Source organism: Chrysemys picta, chromosome 1 (genome assembly GCF_011386835.1).
Source record: "Chrysemys picta bellii isolate R12L10 chromosome 1, ASM1138683v2, whole genome shotgun sequence".
NCBI classification, from domain to species: domain Eukaryota; kingdom Metazoa; phylum Chordata; order Testudines; family Emydidae; genus Chrysemys; species Chrysemys picta.
Genome location: NC_088791.1, coordinates 150,005,507 through 150,028,644, shown reverse-complemented (window position 1 = coordinate 150,028,644; position 23,138 = coordinate 150,005,507). Strand labels below are relative to the sequence as shown.

The 23,138-nt window shown below is 43.4% G+C and overlaps 1 protein-coding gene across 2 annotated transcripts in view; it reads left to right on the top strand.

The window, feature by feature from the left end:
* Positions 1–205: 205 nt before the first annotated feature.
* The window catches only part of SLC22A15 (solute carrier family 22 member 15), a 44,381-nt gene continuing 21,448 nt past the window's right edge, over positions 206–23,138 (top strand). Inside the window, exons 1-6 of one of the 2 annotated variants that reach the window (XM_005292677.5) lie at positions 206–502; positions 8,781–8,993; positions 15,069–15,201; positions 16,290–16,454; positions 17,844–17,973; positions 19,596–19,811. In XM_005292677.5, the coding sequence (XP_005292734.2) occupies positions 416–502; positions 8,781–8,993; positions 15,069–15,201; positions 16,290–16,454; positions 17,844–17,973; positions 19,596–19,811 (944 nt within the window). In that variant the 5' untranslated portion in view covers positions 206–415. The remainder of the gene's footprint in view (positions 503–8,780; positions 8,994–15,068; positions 15,202–16,289; positions 16,455–17,843; positions 17,974–19,595; positions 19,812–23,138) is intronic. The other variant, XM_005292676.5, reaches the window with a different exon arrangement.

The window sequence follows — 23,138 nt, the reverse complement described above, 5'->3', positions numbered from 1 at the left end:
ACTGCCCTTCTGAGCGCTCGCGCCGGCGCAAACGCTGCTACTTCCCCTACCCCGCCCACGTCTACTCTCGCCCCGCCCTTGTACCCCCCCAAGCCCCGCCCCTTCCTTCAGCCTCAATGGCCGCAAAGGTGCGTGCCCGTAGGTCAAGAACGGCCGTACTGCGCATGCACCGTCTCTTCGAGTTCATCAATCGCCTGTTGCCCCTACGTCACCGGTTTCTCTCGCTCTTATCTCCCTCCCCGCGCGAGAACACGCATGCGCAGGGTGTCTCCTAGCAGCGAGGCGTCGTGTCTGTTGCCCGGTCAGAGTCGTTGGCTGTTTCCCGCCCGGGCGGGGATGCGCTGCCCGCGGTCGTGGGGCAGGGGCTGGCCGGGCCCCCGGTGCTACTCCTGGGCGTGCGCGGGCCCGGCCCGGCATGGAGGTGGAGGAGGCCTTCGCGCTGGTGGGGCAGATGGGGCCCTACCAGGTGTATCTGTGCGCGCTGCTGGCCGTGCTGCTGCAGGTGGGGCCCGGCCCGGCGCCTCCGAGCGCGACTAGGCGGCCGCGGCCTGGGGGCGGGCGAGGTGAGGGCTCTGGGGGTGTGAGAGGAGGTGTTTGGGGGGCTGCCGAGGGGGCTGTGCTTTGGGGTGGGCGAGTGAGAGGGGGCTGTGTGTGGGGTGTCCTGTGCCGGGGGGGCGTGAGGGGAGTGCGCCCTGGGGGTGTCCTGGGCTGGGGGGGCAAGTGAGGGGGGTGCGCCCTTGGGGGGGGGGGGAGCGGGTGAGACGATGTCTGTGTGAGACGGCGGGTGAGGTCGTCTGTGGGGGGGGGGGGGGAGGGTCTGGGTCTGTGCCTGGGGAGGGGTGGATGAAGGACCCGCGCATTGAGGTGCGTGTTTTTATGCTTGCACATTTCTGTAATTCGGTGAAATTGGGAGAGTTGAGTCTTCAATTTTTCTTTCTCCCCTTAAAATGAACAAAAATTATATAGCAAAACTCACTGCACTATTATGGTTACAATTTTACGTACTCAGAATTGATGATTTCTTCCTTGGCTATAACCTGGCTGCATTGCACAGATGGAATATTCTGCATTACTAGTCATGTTTTTGAGTCTAACTTTAATACACAGTGATTTCACGTCTGTCTCTATGTAGGTGTGGACAACTCAGGTAAATTTTTATGGAAATTGCACACCTCTATCTGTGTATATATAGTGTGGCCCAGTGACAGTGGTTATAGAAATTATAATCTGACTTCTGAATGTTTAAAATTCTTTGCCACATCAATGTATGTCTTTATATCTATATTTGATGTCTTTTACAGTATCTCTTAAAAAAAATCTTTAAAATAGTTATCTTTAAATTCAGGTGTTTTGAGATATCAGAGCTGAAAACATGATGTACCTGTAGATAGGAAAAGCTGGACTCCTGTTTCTTTTTCTACTGATTTAAAAGATATTAAACCTTTAAGTATCTTTGGTTGCAGGACTGACTGTATGTGGGTCAGTAATCCCCCAGGTAGAATAGGAGTCTGGATCAAATCTGCATTGGGAAGGAGGGATAACAGGGGAATTGTCATTTTTGTGATATTTAAAAATTTTTAACGCAGTTAGTGGAAAGGTACTAGTCCTGAATCGGAGGGAAAAATGAGCAAAGTGCAAGGGAGTGGGTGATATATGCAGTTTATTTTATAGTTGAAGAGAGTTTGTTGTTAAAATATATCTAATATACACACAGTATGGGGGTTATGACTCTTTTCATTAACCCTCTTCTCTCTCTCACACATGCACGTTTTCAGAATATAAATTCCTTCAAGTCACAAGCCACTGCATGAGATAATTTTGGTATAAAGCTACATCTTTTCCCTTCTTCACAGCCATTCCAAATTTTCTATACAACCAATGAAACAAGCTTCTATTTTTTTTTTTTTTAAGAATCAACTCATAAGGTCAGCCTTAAATGCTAGAAGCTATTGATACTTTTCCGGGGAAGGAAGGTGAAGCATGTTTTGTTGTTGTTCAACACCTTCATTTTCCAAATCTCAAATACCTTTAGTCTTAAATCTACAGTGTTACCTTTTCTCCTGCCTCTGGCGGTACCTGTTTCACCTGATACTTGCTGAGAACAACTAGGCTTATTGTGAATTGTTGATAAGGCAATTGAAATGGCAGCAAAGCAGTGTTGAAGGTGTTCTTGTTTGTCTTTTTAAAGACAGTTGGACTGGATCTCTTGGCTACAGTAATAGTCAAATATATGAGACTATATCATTCAAATCTAATGTAAATTCATCAATACTTCATTATAAGGGCTGATTACTGTGTTTTTTAATTAATGAAATGCAACTACAGTAAAAAGCGCTAACGGCTGGAATGGTAGGAGTCATGGATGTAAAAGCTTCCAGGATGGAACACTTTATAGAACTAATTATAGGTTTTAGGGGTATTGTATGGGTCATTTGCTGCGCCATTACAACTTCCTGAGCTTCCTTTGCATTGCAGAGGAGCTGCACAAAAGGGGGGCTAATGGATAGGCCACCTCTCAAAACTCTATGGTTCAAAGCAGGGCTTTGGAGCTGGGCTCGGGCTCCGCTCCAGCTCCAGGCAAAAACCTGCAGCTCCACTGCTCCAGAGCTGCTCCGCGCTCTAGCTCCAGGCTCCGCTCCAAAGCCCTGGTTCAAGGCTTTCCTACGACCAGGGATTTATCATATGTAAAGGGCAGGGACTGAGGGGGAAGAGGGGCACAGAGAATGTTTATCAGTTTAATTTGTTTGGATGGCGTGTACTGCCTGGAAATTGATGCCCCAGACACATGCTTTTTGAGATTAACTAGGGGTGGACCTGAGGCTTCTGCAAGAAGGAGTTGCATGTGTAGCAGTTTGTCTGTCTGTATTACAAAGGCTTGCTGGTATAGCTATATCGGCAAGTCTCCTAGTGTAGATACAGCTTATAACAGCAAGAGAGTTCTTTTGCCAACATAGTATATACCAGGTCCCCAAACAAAATAAGTAAAAAAAAAAAAAAAAAAAAAAAAAAAGACTTTTTTGCTGATATAACTAAAAGTACAACTACACTTAAGTTAACTTAATGTAAGTTGACATCCAGCTGCCACAGTAGTTAAGTTGGTCGTGCATGTCCTCACCATGCTCGTGTCGGTGGAATGTGTCCTCACTAGCAACGCTTGCATTGATGCACAGAGCAGTTGCACCAGGGGTATTTATCCCACGGTGCAACTAGCTGCAGGGGGCTTGGGGAAGGGTTTACAACACCTCATGGGACCAAAACATTGTCGCAGTGGGTAATGGGAACATGGCTTTGGCCTCCCATGATGCAGTTTTTTTCCCCTCCCTCCCTCCTCTGATATCAACGGCAAACAACTTTCTTGTGCCTTCTTTTGAAAGCCTGGTTTAGCCGTGCTTATGCCATAGCCCAAGAAGCATGGACCCTGCTCAGCTGTGCACTCTTACTGTGAGCATTACAAACACCTCGCTCCTTATCCTGCATTATTTCCAGAGCCGAGACAGGAGCGGCTGTATGTAACGTTGTGATGTCATTCAAGCAGCCTTGCTGTAAGCCATAGAACTAAACAGTTCCTGGTTGCTGCTGGAGAGTCCTGCTGCAGCTGAACATGGTGGAGTGCTGTTTCTGGTAGGGAGAAATAAGCACTGACAGGTAGGATAGGACAAGAAGCAATGGGCTTAAATTGCAGCAAGGTAGGTTTAGGTTGGACATTAGGAAAAACTTCCTAACTGTCAGAGTGGTTAAGCACTGGAATAAATTGCCTAGGGCGGTTGTGAAATCTCCATCATTGAAGATTTTTAAGAGCAGGTTAGACAAACACCTATCGGGGATGGGCTAGGTCGGTGGTTCTCACTAGGGCCGCCGCTTGTTCAGGGAAAGTCTCTGGCGGGCTGAACCGGTTTGTTTACCTGCCACGTCTGCAGGTTTGGCCGATCGCGGCTCCCACAGGCTGCGGTTCGCCGCTCCAGGCCAATCGGGGCTGCAGGAAGCGGCGCGGGCTTTCCCTGAACAAGTGGTGGCCCTAGTTTGAGAACCACTGGTCTAGATTATACTTAGTCCTGCCATGAGTGCAGGGGACTGGACTAGATGACCTCTTGAGGTCCCTTCCAGTCCTATTCTGTGATTCCTGTGTAGTCCAGGCTGGAGTGCATTTGGGGCATTGAGTTGCCATGATCAGCTGGGCTGACGAGCTCTCCATGCAGATCACACAGGAAATGGGAATTCAAAAGTTCCCGGGGCTTCAACAGAGGAGGAACTGTTTCCTGTGTACCTGGCTGCTGTACAGCGGAGTAGAAAATGATCTCCAGAGCGGTCACAGTGGAGCATTGTGAGACACTTCCTGGAAGCCACAATTCTGCTTCTACACTGCCTCTCTTTCGACCCATCAACATCTAATTAAGTGCTATGCCTCTCGTGGAGGTGGAGTAATTAAATCAACATTACAGGCAAGTTAGGTCAGCAGAAATGACCTGGTAGTATAGATATATACATTATTAGGTGGCTTCCATCAACCTAAGATTGTATTGTAGACCTGACCTAAGTCTACACTAGGGCTTATGGGGGGTGGGGGTGGAATGAAACCCTACCCAAGATAGCTATGTTAGCAAAAGTTTAAATGTAGACCAAGCCTAAGAAAATACCCAAATTCATATAGATCGTTTTTGTTCCAAACTGGAAACTGACCAATAAGACCATGAAATCTGCTTCTACCCAGGAAAGGGACCACAGTGCTTGAAACATTTATCAGGTGCCATGCCAGCATGGAAGTTGGAGGCTTCCCGGGCCATCCAGGAGCAATACTCGGAGAAACTCTTTCTCCTTCATCCCCAAGGTACTAAGAATGAGGATGAGTAGACAGAGGGTATTGCTGCTGCACCCTGTGGTGAGGGCCCCAATTCTAATAATTTGGTTTAAAAAAAAACCCCAAAACCACAACTTAAAGGTGATCAAGAGAGGACTTGTTAAAACAAACCAAAAATATTGTCCTTGCTTCTTTTTTACTACTTTATGATAAAGAAGGTGTAATTTTTTTTCTTAAAAGGGTTTTTTTTTGTGAGTGTTCACTTTTACAACAGTAATATTAGAAATGCCAACTCTAGTCTTTCTTGGTTTTATTGGAGGATATCCAGGTTGTCTTGGAGTTTGTTTATGATGAGAACAGACACCTTGGTATCGGGAGCAGAGGTGATAAGATATTTTTGTTAGATATTGACTTAACAAATTAATATTTTGGAAATTAACTTCAAAACTTGGTTAACAAAATAGTTTTAAACAGTCTGACTAAAAATCCATTCCCCTCTGTAACGCTTCCTGAAGTGGCTCAAGAGTGAGAATATTAACCTCAGGGCAGATTGTTAGGAACCAGGGCACAAACCCAAAATTGGTTGTGAATTCTATAGTTAGATTTTACCAACCAATTATCAAGTGTAAACTCCTCAGATTCTATAACAGCTTTAGTATGGAGTCAGAGAGGTCCTTTGCATACTCTAATCTATGTTGCCTCCAGGTGAGCGTACCTTTGTGATGGTCCCTTATACCAAAAATCACAGCAATATTGAGGTTACTCCCCGTCTTAAAGAACCTGTCACTCTTCCTCAGGTCAGTTGCACTTAGATTTCACACCAGAGACAACGCTTGTAGTCAGTCCTATAATAAATTATATAAAGATATATTATCAAGGAAATGCATCTTGAAGTTATTTACAAGGTTTAAGCAGGTACGTGTAGATAAGATTGTAATTTATTTGTGTAGGTTTCAAAAGGTAATGAAAGCTTCTATAATCAGCAAGCTCTATGTGCCTTTTAGGGCTAACCCTAATCAGCTGGGTATCTGTCGCTTATGCCTAGAAACACTTTGCCCCCCACAGTTCAAATAGCATAGAGATACCTAATTCCTTTTATACGGGGTTTTAATCACCCTGCTGCCATGTGCTCTGAGCTGCGAACTCAGCTGATAGGAGGAATCCACTTGCATGACTCATCTTCACAGGCAGGGGAGGAGGATGGAGACAGCAGAAAAAAACAAATGTCTTTTGTCCTCTTTAAGATCCCACAATGGTCCACCTGATGTCAATGGACCTTTCCTGTTGGGAAGGACATAATGTCTTCTGTTGAACATCAGCCTTTCACACTAATTAATGTCTCTTTCCTGTCTGCTGATTTACGGTCACAGAGGCTCACAATGCAATGGCTCAAATATTACCTTACAGTATGGGATACAGATGTTATAAATGAAACTATTGCATACAGCAACTCCCAAGCATTCAATAAAGCCTAAATACTGAACAGTCTTATAATTCTAATGCCTATTTTAATAATACTAACACACAAGTGGGCCAGGCTGATTCCAACTGTGCATTTGTCAGGGTTCAGTTGAGACATGGGGACTTGGGCATGAGCTGGCACCTGGTCTCCCAGGGTCACACCCCCTCAATTGGTCAGCTTGCACTTTTTTGGCTCTTATGGTGATGTCATTTCACAGGTTTGCTAGTCATCAGAATTTTCTGAGCTAGACAGGATCTGAATTTCTAATGTGCTTAACACTAAAAACAAGAACCTCATCCATCATAAAGAAGAAAAAAGAGCATATGGCTATTTTCGCCTTTTGATGGTCACCTATTAAATAAATCAATGCTTTATCTGTGGTGAAACAATAGCCTCAATCTGTGGAGCAAATTCAAATGTTATAGGACTATAAGGCAGAATGTAAACTAAATGGCATAATTTTGACTTATTATATTTATAGGGTGAATACCAAATTGAAAATAAAAGGCCTGGTTCTCTACTACCTTGCACAATCATTTACCCATTGCAAAATTAATGTAAAACATTAGTGTTCTGATTGTGTAACATCACATCCCAAGCATTCAAAATTAAAGTGAGGCCCCCCCAAATCATGATAAATAAAAGCCAAATTTCTGTTTTGTCTTCTGGATTTTTTTACCTGTAGTGTTGGTCTGGTTCATGTTTTCAAGCTTTTCTCTACAACTATGAGGGCCAGGAACTGTTTTTAAATGAAAGGTAAGAATCTCACTTAATTTCAGAAGCTAAAGCTTCAAGAAAGCACTAAATGTCTACAGGCTTATGACAAAATTGAGTTGGCAACATTGCTGTTGGCAACAAAGCTCTGAGGAGCTTTGGGTTAAAACAGTCTTATAACAGCGAGTCCAATTAGATGTAATATAGAAATATGTTCTGTCTTGAATAGCAGCAAGATATATCCCCAATATTTCATGTACTTTTTAATTTAAAGGACCTATTCTAAAAATAGGCTTTTAAAAATTGTTCTTCTCCATGTATGCTGTTAGCTGTAGAAAGCTTGCAGCTGAAATCTTTCCGTATCAAAATATCTATCTATTTTTGGATTGAGTGCTCTGTGGACTAGATTCCTTTTAAAGGAAAAATGAGTATTGTGCTTCCATTCCCCAAACCAAATGCATCAAAATATTTTACTAATTTAAGGATGCTGGCTGTTAACTTGGTAATAAATGAATTTTGGGCTTATAAGAACCCTTGAATTCTCAAGTGTTATTTAGACCAGGATAGCATTATTTGGTGCTTATTTAAATAAGATCACACAATCCAGCAGACCTAGGAGATATATCTGGTAATGCCACAAACAACTTTTTAAAATCTTCCCTTATTTTTTCTGATTTCTGGTTGTGGGATTTCTCTTTTTACGTAAGTCTTAGAACAGTAGTTTTCAACCTGCAGTCTGGACACCTTGAATTTGTTGACTGGTGGTCTGTGGATCTTCTTCTGTCAATGGGGAAACAACTCAGGCTGTGTACACACTACAGCTTACATCGGTATAAGTTATGTCGTTCAGGGGTGTGACTAGCCATCCCCCGGAGCAACGCAAGTTACACCAACCTAAGCACCGCTGTGGACAGGGCTGTGTCGGCAGGAGGGCTTCTCTCGCTGACATAGCTACCACCACTCGGGGGGCTGGACTAATTAAGTTGATGGGAGAACTCTGTCCCATCTGCACTAGCAGCACTACACTGGTGCAGCTGCCCCACTGTAGCATAGCCATAGCCTCAGTCTTCAAGCAGCAGTGTTCCCTGCTGTAGGCCAGACTAGGACACTTTGGATTTTCAGTGGGCTTTTTAACTAACTAAATAAAAAGCATCTCTCTGATCCCTGACTCATGTCTTTGTCAGGTTGCATGAGTGTGTGGGTGTGTGTATTAATATAAATCAATTGATCAGGTTTGTAGAAGACACCAGTGCTGGGAATGTAGCAAACAGGAGGACACAATCAAACTGCAATGAGATCTGGAGAGATTTGATTGGTGATGGAGGGTGTCTGCTGTAGGCAGTGGGGGGATATGTGGTTCAAATAGTAAAATGTGCCTCCCAAGGGGACAAAGTGAACAGTACAGGCATAAAATCATGAGGTGGAAAAGAATGTAATCTAGTTCCATTAAAATGCGTTTTCATTTTGTTTTCTTGATACTCTTCTAAGTACTCTTTCATGTATCCAAGCCCTGTATTTGCCATAGTTGTCACTGGGATCTTAAGGTTGGGGGGGGAAAGGAGGTATCCACGAAGAGGGTTTCTCAATAAAGTGATCCACGCTCTAAAAGCATGCGAACCACTCGTCTGGAATCATGATACTTGAGTATGTGATGTTAGATATTGGGGACTAGTCAAAGCATCTTGTAGTCATAAGAGAATCTAAAAAGACAGGAAGGGCATTTTAATACTGACTTGAAATCTCTGTGGATTAAATGTTGCTTTTTTGGTGTTGGTTTAGCATCTTTGATTGTTGTCTGTTTTGTTTCAGCTCTATGTAGCCACTGAAGCAATCCTCATTGCACTAGTAGGGGCGACACCTCCCTACCACTGGGACCTCGAAGAGCTCTCAGCTAATCAAAGCCATAGCAACCAGTCAACTAATGAAGAGAGAGCCTTTGGGGAATGGCTTCTGACAGCCAATGGGAGTGAAGTTCATAAGCACGTGCACTTCAGCAGCAGTTTCACATCAATAGCTTCCGAGGTAATAAATAATGAAATGGGTTTCTGAGCCCACTATGAGATTAATGCATCTCATGGAGGGAAAGTGGGAAAAGTAGAGGAGCTGGTTGTACAATTATCTTGTCTTGGTTTCCAAACCAATGAGCGTTCTGATTAGCAAAAAGTAGGTGCTGTAGTCAAACTAGAGAACAAGTTGTCTGTTCAAATGTATGCATGGAAACAACAAATCAGCCTTGTTCTGCTATATAGACCTTGCTCATTTGGGTCTCCTCCAAAACTTCAATAACTTTCTCATATGGGAGTTGTACATTATACTGTTGCATGTTTCTAGAAGTGGATTGGAACTGAGAAAAAGGATCAGTGGCATTAGTGTTCAAACTTCTGCATGATGGCTGTGTTCTTCTTACGTCATTTTTGCCATTCTCATGATGGGGCTTAATTCATAAAGAGTGCTATGTTTAAATGTACCCCAGGCAGCCTGCATGCAGCATGAGAACCCGTGAGGAGGTTGCTCTGCAGCTCCTCCATAGCAGGAGCTGTTTGAGGTATTCCAGAGTGAGGTTTAGGGTTTATAGGTTTAGGATTATAAGTTTTTGCAAGTATCCCTCCCATGATTCCTATGTAATTCGCCATATAAACTACTCCAGTCTGTACTGGGGTGGGGATTTAGACCGTGCATGAGATGCTGTGGAGCTAGGCCTTAGATACACAGTAACGCTAAATTAGCATATGTAGTTGCCCATTCTGACCTGAATTTAGACCTGTGCAGTTTGACCATACATTTATAAGCACTAACAGTTGACTAATGTCCAGAGGTGTTAATTTAGCTTGGAAATATATGTTTTAAAAAAACTCAGACGTCATTGGTTATGAGTAAGGCTACGTTTTAGTCATGGGTATTTTTAGTACAAGTCATGGACAGGTCACAGGCCATGAATTTTTGTTTACTGCCCGTGACCTGTCCATGACTTATACTAAAAATACCCATGACTAAATCTTGGGTGCTCTGGGGGCGGGGGGGAGGCGCTACAGGTACTTTGGGGGGGTGGCCCGGGACCCCACTAGTGCTGGGTGTGGGGTTTGGCAGGGCTGGCAGATTCCCTACCTGGCTCTACACAGCTCCCTGGAAGCGGAGATATGTCCCTCAGCTCCTAGGCAGAGGTGCACCCAGGGGTCTCTGCGCGCTGTGGGGATGGCGCCTGCAAGCAGAGGCAGCGCACAGAGCTGCCTGGCCACCCCTCAGCCTATGAGCCAAGGGAGGGACATGTCGCCGTTTCTGGGGAGCCCCCCGAGGTAAGCACTGCCCGGAGCCCACACCCCTTCCTGCGCCCCAACCCCCTGCCCCAGCCCTGAGCCCCCTCCCACCCCCAAACTCCTGCTGCTGCTGGGGGGGAGGGGCGCGGTGGCCCGAGACTGCCCCAACTGCGGCTGGTCCAGGTGCTTCCCAAGCTGCTCAGATGACCCCGAGCCAGCCGCATCAGCTGCCGCACAAGTCACTGAATCCATGACAGATTCTCAGCCTTAGTTACAAGCATGTTAATAAAAACTGCCAGTTTTAGCACACTCCCAACTAACTCTGTTTAGAGACACTTTCTATGCTGCTCCATTCTGTAGTATAGATCAAAAAGAATGAAGAGTAAAAAAAATATAATCTTCTTAACTCTAAATTTAAAATGTGATTGTGTATAATAACTTTAGTACATAACTTAAGAAAATTTAAATTGGCTATAACATTTTAAAATCTTCTGTAGACACAACTTTTTCTTCAAATGTAACACATCTTCTTAAGGTTAAAAACAAGGGTGAAGAATTCAACTACGTTTGTGTATGTGGCACCAACCAATGTCATCAGGGACTTAGATTCTCCATAGAATTTTTCACATGGCTTCATTCTATAAATAAGAGATGTAAGCAAAGAACAAATAAAAAATAATTAGGGAAGTACCTACACAAAAAGTTTGTATCTGAACATTCTCATATTTTGGAAAGGTTCAGAATTGGGTCTGAACTTTGCAGCACAGATTCATCTCTTTAAAAATTCTGCATCCGACTAAGATAAATTTAAACTACAGCATGTTTCGGGTCTGCTAGAGGTGTAGTGCTTATTTGGCGGAAGATCACCTCGTGGTATTCTAAAGTTTTAGCCTAGATTTTTCAAAAGTGATGCGATTTATTTCTGGGTGCCCAACTTGCAATCTCTTAAAGGAGCCTGATTTATAGAGATGAACAACCACACTGTGAAAGTCCTCCTTCTTTAAGCGTGTCGTAATGAGCAGTGAAAATACCACTTCTCAAAATCTAGACCCTTGTTGACAAGTTCTGAATGATCATGTTTCTCGTGAGATATTGGACACCATGCCATACTAGAAATTGGAGCTTTAAACTATTGGAATGGGGAGATTTTCAGACTTCGGTGTGGGATGCAGTACTTGTCCTATTGCATGGAAGGTTCTGCTGTAGTAGGCTTTAAAGTTATGTGGTAGCTAAAAGGTATTAGTTATAATTTTTCCTTTTTAAGTTCTGTTCAATTGAACGCCTAATAACTGTGGTACCTGGGTTTACGGGTGGAAAGAATAGTCCTATTAAAATACTGTCAAATGTACAAAAACGTCCTAAAAAAAATTCTGTAAAATATGTTTTAATAATTCATGATGGAGTGGTCTAAAGACATTATCTGCATTTATTTGGGATGATCTGCACAATTGTCTTTACAACTCATGAGTAACTTTAATGTGGCCATCACAAATTCATAGTGGAAAAAAATCGAATAACGCACAGACTAAGTATTATTTCATGAACTGATGTGATGTAATGGGCCTTATACAGGGAAAAAAGTAGTAAGTCTTGACTACATTAAAATGAAGTTCTTCTAACCATTTGGGTGAATTTAGAGAGCAAATTGCTGTCCGCTGTACCTGAATTATTCCCTGAGCTCTGACTGATTCAGAAAGCATCAAGTATCACTCAGACACATGATTATCGGGCTTAATTAACATTTATATCAAGAATTACACTATGATCCTTGTGATATTGCAGAAAAAAACCTGATAATTGAAATTAATGTGTATATGTTATCGGAGTCCTGTTCTCTAGATGTTTCTACGTACTGTGGAAAAAATATTTGAAAAATGCATGGCAATAATTAACTTTCAAAGCTAATTTTCTCAAGCATCTGGATTCCTTATGGCCAGTTACTAACTATAACAGCATGCACAGATCACCCATTAAGTGATAATTCAGAATGACACATACAGTAAGACGAATCAAGTTATTTTCATGGTGTTCCTGAAATATTCTGTAGGCTTTGATTACATGTTTTTGCTGCTTTTGATGAGGCTGTTCATTACTGGGCTTCAAACCAGTTTTTTAAGCTCTGCTAGAAAAACCATATGTAACGGTGTTTGGAGCATCTGGGTAGTAGAAGAGGGAAGGGAATTCAGAAGGTCAGTGCACGGATGTTTCAAGAGTGGGGAAAATGGCACAATCGTGTCAGGGAAAGGATCTGGATGTTATCGGGAAATGAACACAGCAGCAATGAACAGGGAAAGGTAAGCAAGATAGGTTGTAGTGGAGAGAACACAAGAAAACGTAGTATCATTGAACAGTATGGAACTGTAGTAGAGTTGGCTGAGGTTCGGCCCTCAGCGGGGCTGTGGGGTATCCCACCGCCTCGCTGCAGTCCGCCATCCGTCCGGGTCCGGTGGCAGTCTGGAACAACAGACACAGTTAGGGGCTCAGGCCCGTAAGCAGGGGCTGAGCCAAGAGGTCGGAACCCAGGCCCTTATGCAAGGGCTGAGGCAAAGTCTATAGCAGGCCAGGCCCTAGGTCAGGGCGGGGCAGCAGTTAAATAGGCAATCAGAAACCCAGGCCTTTAAGCAGGGGCTGGGCCAGTTGGTGGCAGCCCAGGCCCTAGGTCAGGGCGAGGCGAGGCAGCAAACCAATAGTCAAGCAGGTACCCAGCCTCTCTAGGCCAGGGGAAAAGGGGGAGTCTGCCACCCAAGGAGTGGGTGGCAGGGGGGACGCAGGCCCTCCCACTCCACTGCGTCCCAGCCCGGGGCCCTAGCAGCAACGGACGTTCGCTGCTGTCAGTGGGAATCCTGGTCGCAACATACTGACATCGGCTCTGGCAGTGCAGCAGCCAGACTGGGGTCGGCTGCCCCCGGGCTACTTCCACACTCCCCCTCGTATGGTACCTGGGCTGTCTTAGTGTCATCGGTGCTCTCCACCAGCATTGGCTCCTCGGGGTAGCTGGCACGGGGCAGGCTCGATCGTCCCGGTGAGTCAGCAGGCCGGTCGCGGCCTGCGACTGTTTCCCAAGCGGGAGCTCAGCCATGGACGTCTGCTCTCTCCGCCAGCCTGGGCTCCACTGAGCTCTGCAGGCGGGCTTTTATACTTTCGGGGCGGGCGCAGGACCCGGGTGGCTCCGCCCACGTTGGTATTAGGGGAGGTTCGGCCCTCAGCGGGGCTGTGGGGTATCCCACCGCCTTATTACAGGAATGCTGTTAGGTTCATTCTGGAATTCTTTTGTGTTGGAGGTTATTGCCTTGTAGAGGCTGCAGTATATAGACCTGTTAAAAAATGAAACTGGATCTGATTTGTAGGGCTGGGTTTGTTCTTGGAATTGAAGAGACTTGGATGTTATCTAGTAGAAATGTTCATAATAACAAAATGAATTGTAAAGTTGACAGAGGTAATCTTTTTACTCTGATGAAGGGTTCAGGAACTAGGGAACCTATGAGGTGAATATGAGCAGAACAGTTTCTTGCTAAGGATAATGAAACATTTCATCTTCACTTTCAAGGCTTTGTACAGCTCTCCCCCAATGTTTCCCTTCTTAGCTGGCAGTGTCCGCCTTGATGCCACATGTTTCCTTCTCCCAGTTCTTCATTAATGCCTCTTTCCATGCTACATCCTGTTTTTGGAATAAACTCCTAATGTCACCTAATGCTCTAGGTCAGGGGTCGGCAACGTTCGGCACGCGGCTCGCCAGGGTAAGCACCCTAGCGGGCCGGGCCAGTTTATTTACTTGCTGATGCGGCAGGTTCGGCCGATCGCGGCCCCCACTCGCCGCGGTTTGCCGTCCCAGGCCAATGGGGGTGGCAGGAAGCGGCGCAGGCTGAGGAATGTGCTGGCCACGGCTTCCCGCCACTCCCATTGGCCCGGGACGGCGAACTGCGGCCAGTGGGGGCCACGATCGGCCGAACCTGCTGCGTCAGCAGGTAAATAAACTGGCCCGGCCCGCTAGGGTGCTTACCCTGGCGAGCCGCATGCTGAACGTTGCCGACCCCTGACCTAGGTCCCCCACCTTCTCATTCAAATCCTTTCTAGAGTCTCACTGCTTGTATTGCTAACCCCAAGAACTCAGTCATGAGTTAGCCTCCCCGAAAATCATATTTTTGTTTGTTTTTGTTACATTTTTGTTCTGAGTGTTTAGGGTGCACTTGGGTCATGTTTGGGGGTAGAGGGTGTATGGACTATGACTATACCTTGACCAAGAAATTTGAACCTTCACAAAAAAGAATTGACTACGCCTTGCCTAGATTAACAGCTCTGGAGACTCGTGTTATCCACAATACAGGTACAATAGATACAGTGCTAAGGAAAGTTTTCCCCCTTTCCCCACCCCACACTGCCTGCTCTTCTTTTTTAAAGAAGAAAAAAAAAAAAAAAGCCAGTGCGTCCACAGGCAGAAAAGTAGAAGCCAACCAAATGGATCTCACTTACAAGGTAGGTCATGATGAGGAGAGCTAGGGTCATCTTTGGACCCAAATTGTGGCCCTTAACTCTGTGTATGTTGCCTAGATACAATGGTCATGTACATACAAGTACGGAGATGAAAGGTACATAGGTAAAAAAACAACAAAGCCAACAAACAATAATGTTCCCTTGAGGAACCTAACCTTCTCAGATGTGAAAGGCATTACTGTTTTGGAGGAGGGGAGGAATTGTACAATGGGCCAAAGTGTTTAGAGTGTTTGGGGTGATATTTTGGTGACTAAAGTGGAGGTTGAGCTGGATTTTTGTTTTTAAAAGATTTTTAATCCCCAAGCTGTTCACTTCTTGGACTTTGACTAAAGCTTTTTTTTCTTCTCCTTAGTGGTTTTTAATTGGGAACACATCATACAAAGTCAGTGTTGCCAGTTCGTTTTTCTTCAGTGGTGTCTTTGTTGGAGTGATCTCTTTTGGCCAGCTCTCAGATCGCTTTGGGAGGAAAAAAGTCTATCTCACAGGTAACCCACTGCAGCCCTCACAAAACGACTGGAGAGAAATGTCATTGTCTTGTTAGTGCCTCAACGTCTGTCTCAGAAGACACAGTAGCAGTTATCCAAGTTTTGTGGAAAGCCAAGGCATAGAGATGAATTTTGCATCTTCCATTACACACAAGGAGCCCAAGTTGGGGGCAAGTAATCCATATTTGTGTGCTCAGATCAGCACTTAAATGCCTGAAGTGTTTAAGCAACCAGTTGTGAAGATGGGACCCCCAACACGTGCTTAAATTTAAAAGTTGGGCCCACATTGTTTGCCATGATGTTCATGATCCCTGAATGTTCCACAAAATGAAACTAAAATTTCAGAGTATCAGAAATTAACTATTCATTAACCTCTCTCTTAATTGTCAAGGCTCCTAAAAGTTCTAGATGAGTTTGTCATCACTTCTCAAATCATGCATGCTAGATATTTGTGAACTTAGCAAAGTTTTAAAACCCTTGGACCTTATGTACCATTTTCATACCATACATTTGTTCGGGGGATTTCATGTACAGGACATATGCTTTTTAAAAAAAGTTAAATTTTAATATGACATATTTTTAAGTCTTGTATTAACTCAGTGCTGGTAAAAGGTGTCTGACCCTGAACACTGAAACCCTCTAGTAACAGAACAGATAACAGCAGTGCAAGCTTCCTCCACACTGTTTTCTGACAACAAGGAGGAGGTATGACCTGGAGAGAGAACTTTTCATGGCCTGTTCAGTCCTGGGCTTCTCTGTTGAAACTGCTAACAGGATATCCTGGTTACTGTCAAATGTGATGGTGGCTTTTCTGAAGAGAAAAACTGCTCTCTATGAACTGATGTGGGGTACTAGTGCAGTAAATCCTGTGAAGACCACCACCTTTCTTAGGCAATCTCCTTTAAGAGATTGCCCCAGTGTGCTTACTACAATTCTGCCCCATCTACATTAAGCAACAGACTCTTGTAGGTCTTGAATATGATTTGATTAGAACAGGTTTCACTGAATGTCAAGTAATGCTCATGCTAAATGCAGTCTTTCTCATTCAGGTATTTTTCTGAAATTAAATCTTGTGCTTTGTCTTCCAGGTTTTGCCCTTGACATCCTGTTTGCCATTGCAAATGGATTCTCCCCCTCATACGAGTTCTTTGCAGTCTCTCGCTTCTTGGTGGGGGTGATGAATGGAGGGATGTCTCTGGTGGCCTTTGTTCTACTGAATGAATGTGTGGGCACTGCCTATTGGGCATTAGCAGGTACAGTTTCAGTTGCAACACTTTTATAGAAAACTGTTAAGCTCTAGAGATCTCAGTTTAAGCACTTGTGTCAAGAAATGCCAAATGTAATGTTGCAAACTCTGTTCCCTTGTGCATATGCATGATCATACAGTCTCTGAGCCTTGCTACATTCAATGTACACCTTAGATGAACACAGTAAATGACTTTGGGCCACTTCAGATTTCTGCACCACTTAGACTGAACACTGGCAAATGCACATTAGTTGAGGCACTCTCCTCTGCACACTATGTAGCTGAACAAACCACACATGTATGCATGATCTTGCATTCCTTCACTTAGAACTTTGGACCCAGGAATGCACTTCTCAAGGGGAGCTGTTTGACTGCCAAATTTCAATTCCTTCCTCCCTCATGCAGTTTTGGTGTAGCAGGACTCAAAAAAGCCCACAAGATTTTTTTTTTAAATAAAAAAGATTCTCTTCCCCCCCCCCCTTTTTTTTGTATTCTCCTTATACTCAAAAGTGGCCGGACCACTTTTGCTTAAACTACCCCCCCTCCCCCAAAAAATCATCCTGTGGTAAAAATCAGCATAAAAACTTAAAATAGAAGAGAGGCAAGGTGGATGAGGTAATATCTTTTCTTTGACCAACATCTGTTGGTGGATGAGACAAGTTTTTGAGATTCTCAGAAGTCTTCAGGTCTGGAAAAGGTAACAGAAATTAGTCCTACAAAAGATATTAGCTCACTCATCCACCTTGTCTCTCTCAGATCCGGGGACCAACGTGGCTGCAACAACACTGCAAAGAACATATAATAAAAACATTTAGACACCTTTAATTGTAGTTGTTACTGCATGACAGCTTGCATGCTAGCATAGTGCCTGCAAATTACACTGCTCCAAGGTCTGGAACTTGACACATTTACGCTTTGCCTAATGCCAGGAAAGTGCTTGGCTGAGGGATCAGTGACCGTTTTAAAGCTTAATATCTCATGAACCATGAAGATTAGTTTATAATGTTTTATGTTGTTGGAAATGTCATCTTTCCAATAATTAGTAGTAGTTATTTTCGAGTGTGGGAGGTTGCAACAAGCCACGTGGGGGTTATAAGAGCTAATTGTTTTATACTGTTTTCAAATTGATGGGTGAAAAGTGCTATAGGAAGGCCAAATAATTATTTTTGTAGCATTTTTCTTTTGTCCTGTTCTTTTTCTGTTTGTTAATCTTTTTAACAGTTCTTCCCTGTTAAGGATCTGTTTTCTGTGATTTTTGAGTCAAGTAGCCTTTTTGTGCATACTTCCTGCCTTCCTAGTAAAGTTCTGGTCTCTCTGATCACACATAGTGGGGATGAGCAATGTTGTGAAATGGTTTGTAACCTTTTTTTCCCCCTATATGTTTCCAATGTGTTAGGATCGATTGGTGGCCTGTTCTTTGCAGTGGGAATTGCCCAGTATGCTATGTTAGGGTACTTCATTCGCTCCTGGAGGACTCTGGCAGTTGTGGTTAACCTGGAGGGAACAGTAGTCTTTCTCCTCTCTCTGTAAGTTATTGTTTTTAAAATTGTTTCATTGGCCTTTATCAAAAAAGTAGGAATTGAGAAAGTAGGTCAAAGAGTTCTCTAAGGATCAAATGGAGCACTAGGGAGAAGATAGTGGTACTTCTCTCATACACCACATAGAAATCTCACGTCTCTCTTACATTGCAGTGCTGACATATCTGCAAACTTGAGTGGCCTAGATATGCCATATTTTTATTACTCTGAATTTTATTCTTACTCTCTAGTATGATGATTAAGACAGCTTACTCTGCACATTTCATATACATGAATATGCTGGATTTACACATTTACTACAAGATGCTGCATATATGTAACTACATGATCACATGCTATTTCTCAGTTTCAAGGGCAGTATCATAATGCATGCACACAAGGGACAGTATTGAGGTTGTGCATACAATCTTAAAGGTGACCTGCAAAAGGGAAAAATTCAGTTTGGTGCCATTTTTTTATTACATAAAGGTTTTTATTAAAAGCACTATTTTTTTTTCTGTTTGTCTTTCATGTTTTGGATCTTGTGACTAGTTGTCCATTCGTCATAGCCTTCCAGCCAAGACGACATGAGCAAAAATTTAGCATTTGAAAGTGACATTTTAAATAAAAGAAACCTTTTATTAGAGATTCAACACATTCACCCCTTCAGTTGAGGTGTTACAATATAAATCCCAATGAGAACTTTGCTCTTCCCTTAGTGAAGAGTCTGACTTGACATTCCTGATATTTCTAGGTTAAAAATCTTTAGTTAAAAACACCCTAACCTTTCATCTTGTCTTTCTGAAGCAAAATAAATAAAAAATAAAAATGCTTTACTCTCAGGACTCCAAAGCTCTACTCAAAACTACCTCTCTACAGTAAGTGCAGTTTCTGTACCAAATCTCAGTCCTCCAGTTGTTTGACTCTAGAGCTGTTCAAAAAAAGATTGCAAGGATGTTCTGTGTTAGGAAAGGAACATTTTCTCCTATCTAACTTTTTATGCAAAGGTGGCTGGATCACTTTTGCTCACATTAGATGTGTTTAAAAAAATCAGCTTTGGATAGAGATCACAACCTGGAAAGGTGAAAGCTTCAGGAAGTTATAAGCTACTGAAAACAAGGGGCACAGGAGGATTTTTATAGGCATGAATCTCAGCTGTATGAATCAGATTCTGCCAATAGGGAGTGATAGAGCTGTTTTGCAGTGGCTATTCTGATGCCTGCAGGAGAGAATTTTGGACAGTGTTGGGGCGATGATGCGAGACAGCTAAACCAGTATAGTTTTTCATAACCAGCAGCTGCCTCTGTACTGTAACTGCTTAATCCATACATCCTTAATTCTGTATTTCTCTAACGCAGACTCCTAACATTTGAGTGGAATTTTAATATACAGAGCAAAATTGTTGCATGTTAGATACCCAGAAAATTGTGAAATAAAGGTGCTCTTATTTGCCCCACTTTTTATTAAAGTGTAGTTTACCTGCAACTACAGATGAATTCTAAACCTGAGGTGAAGTGTTGTTTGAAAAAACATGCTTTACCTTGAAATGTCCTTCAGCTTTATTCCAAATAGGCAAATCCAATCATCTATAAGAGTAGGGCCCTAAAGCCGCAATGAAATCTCTGTTTCAGATTCATTCCTGAATCCCCCCGCTGGTTATACTCACAAGGTCGGCTGAGAGAAGCAGAAAATGCCCTCTATCTCATCGCAAAGAGGAACTGCAAGCAGAAATGTACTTTTTCACTAAAGCTCCCAGCTGACAGGAGTCACAGAGAGACCGGCAGTTTCTTGGACCTGTTCCGATACAAGATCCTTTTGGGGCGCACTTTGATCATGATGTTCATCTGGTACTTGCAATTCTTTTTAAGTTCAGCTCTTTTTAAAGTATTTGAAAAACCGTGTTGTTGAGAGACAGCTTGTCATGCTTTGTGTCTTTATTACTAAGGGCATTGTGCATGGAACAGGATCTTTGTTTGAGTTCCTTAACTCTTGGTGCTTATTCTTCACCTGATGTCCTTTTAATAATCTAGGCCTGAGGTACTTCATCTTGACACTTCTATGATCCTTTTCATCCAAGAATCTCAAAAGTAGTTGAGAACTGTGTCTTTCCCTACAGCCCTTAAAATTGCTAAGATTGGTCATGTCCTAGTTCTTTGGCCCAAGGTTGTGGGGTTTTAGTCTGATTCTTTTTTAGTGCCCAAATTTTTTGGTTCCTTTGGATAGTAAGCCAATTTTATTCTAGTATTCAAGATACTGACCTGTTCAGAGAGCTGCTTTAAAAAATAAATATCTAGTACTTTTCATAAAAGGAACTTAAAATTCTTTACAAAATCCCTGGTCCTGCAAAGATTTACACCCTTAAGGTTAAACATGTGTACATCCTTTGCAGGATCTGGCTTAGAGTTGGGTAAGATCAAATTTTCAAATGGAAAAGCAGTGGGGGGGGGGGGTGTTACATGACATAATGGCATTTTCAGGAATAAAATCCAGGTCTCCAATTCTCAGTCCCCTGTACAAACCACTAGCTAATACTTTTTTCTGTTTTAAAAATAGAAAATCTTCCTTTTGTAATACTGCCATGACAGCAACCAGTTGTGGTGTCTGTCTTCTCTGTCTTAGAGGTTTATACCGCTGCCCATCATCATGATATCAGAGTACCTTCCATGTAAAATTAAGTGGACTTCATGGAGTCTTTGGCACTACCCCCTTCTCAGGGTAGTAATTCTGATTGAAGTAGGGTTTTGTTTTTGACTTCTTAGATTTTATTAACCTTTTTTAGGTTGACTTTTGTTAGAGTAGATTTTTATTGGTTGGGGTTTCTAACTTCAGGTGAGGAATAATCAGCAAAAGGAGACATCATTTTTATATTTAAGATGTTTTAATGCAATATTCTGTGATAAATAAGGGAAGAAAAGTAAAGTAAGTTATTAAACAGTTTTTTGAAACTTTCTATATAATAATACAGTGTCATCTGCTCTGCTAGAGATCTGGGGAGCCACTAACAAACAAAGTTTGTAAGGCCAGTTTGTTTGGTAAGCAGAAAAGGAAAAAAGCTGATTTATGAATGTGATGTCTAGACAGACTGGTGATTGGTGCTTTAGAAATTCAGGTAGAACTGTTTCAAACATTATCAAATAGTATGTGTATAAACATGGACAGTCCGATACAATAGATTCCTAAGAATAAATTATTTCCCTTGCTTGTGGGGATTCCACCCCAGTAATGATAGGTGCACTTTCTGGTAGCATTTAATGTTCCTGCAATCCAGCAGTGTCTTGAATTCACTGCAGATGAAATGATTCTCCTTTTGCCTGGCAAACACACTGCAGTGCACAGCTGGCCACAGTGAGGATGGCATTGGCATCCAGAGAGTTCTGAAGGCAGCCCCATCTTGACTTCTACCACCCAAATGAACATTACTCCATCGTCCTACAGCTACTGAGTGTGTAACTGAACTTTCTTTTGCAAGGCCCTCTGAAGTAGGTACAGTTTCAAAAGCCATGGCAGGAGGAGGTAGGTGGGGTCCCCTAGATTAACAGTGTCATTTGGAGGGAAATATCTCCCTGCTTGTCTGTGAAGGTACAGGTATGATCTCTGAAAAACCCTGGCATCATGTACCTAGCCAGTACATCCCACATTGGTGTCCATGGACCTGCCTCAGTAGTCCAGCTGCATAACAATGCAAATTTGCAGTTGATGTACTCATTTGCTCCTTGTGGAAGATAGATTATGGACATGTGAGCCCCATCGATAGCCCCGGAGCAGTTTGAAAAGCCCATTCTCTCAAAACCAGCAATTATTTCAGGAACACTATTTATGCCAGCCATCTTTGGGTAAAAGTGCCCGATCGCCTTACAAATTTACATAACCACAGCCCCCACAGTTGACATGCCAACACCAAACTGGTTGGCCACGGGCCCATAGCAGTCTGGGGTAAACAGCTGGCTATAATGACCTGCTTTTGGACTGGTATGGCTTCTGTCATGTGTGTGTTCTGGTGCTGGAATGTCTGTCCAAGCTGTTCGCACAGGTCTAGGAACATGTGCTAAAAGCGGAAGTTCTGGAGCCATTGCTGGTCATCCCAAGTCTGTATGGTGTTGAGATCCCACCAGGCTGTGCTTGTTGTTCTGCTCCAGAAATGTTGCCTACATACAGGGATTCTGCGGCAGCGGGTAAGCTGCATCAACTGGGTTGCAGGTGACATGGCTGTGCCCCTTTCTGAGAGCTGCCTTCTATAGGATAGATACTGCTGCTGAATTGTCCACTAGCATTTTATAGCTGCTCTGCCTGAATCCTGAAATAGCAGTGAAACCCCAAGCAGGCAAAGGCTTTCCACTGGTGCTGGATCCCTGGTCTGACTCATAGCAGGGAGGGTGCAGACTTGAAATGGCTCAGCTGAATGTGTTTGTGGGCTAAGAACACTTCTGATGGACAGACAAGTTGTCCCACACTACATCAGGAACCAAGCTCTAAAGTGGCTACGTTTGCAAGAATGCCAAGTAACCTGGGATACACCCCCAGAAGACAGTCTCTCACTCATGTCTGCATATCAGTGTGAACGCACCGGCACAGATATGAGGCATGCAGAACAATGCAAAGTGGAGGTTCAAAGGCAAACTTGGAAAAAATGGGTTTGCAAGTGCACGTCAGGCAGACCCAGTTGTACAATGCAGTGTATGTACCCTAAAGGAAAATTAGTGTCACCAGCTGGTGGGGGAAGTCCAGACCAGTGGGGGGCTGTCACCCCTGCCCTGAAACATTGGGTGACTTACAAAGCCTTGCTGAAGTAGCTCCCACCTTGGCCACTCACAAACAGCCTTCCAGCATGAAAGCCAAACCCTGAGTGTCTGTGTTTTTAACTGCAGTCTGCCAGTCACACCTGGATTACATTCTGGCTCTTGCCAGTCCTGGTTATGCTGCAGGATGACCCCAACGCCCCCCCAGTCCCAGATTTCCCCCAGAAGTGTATGTCCTGTACCGCTCAGCCCTCTTCTTGACAGCTCAAATATTTTAAGTTCGTTGTTCCCGAAGAAGCTAGCATATTATTCCCTTTATCTCAAATAGTTATTCAGACTATTCAATTTAAACACATTGGATTAAAGAAAACAGTAAAACAAGTTTATTAACTACAAAGAGAGGTAAGTGATTACAAGTAATGAGGCATAAACGTCAGA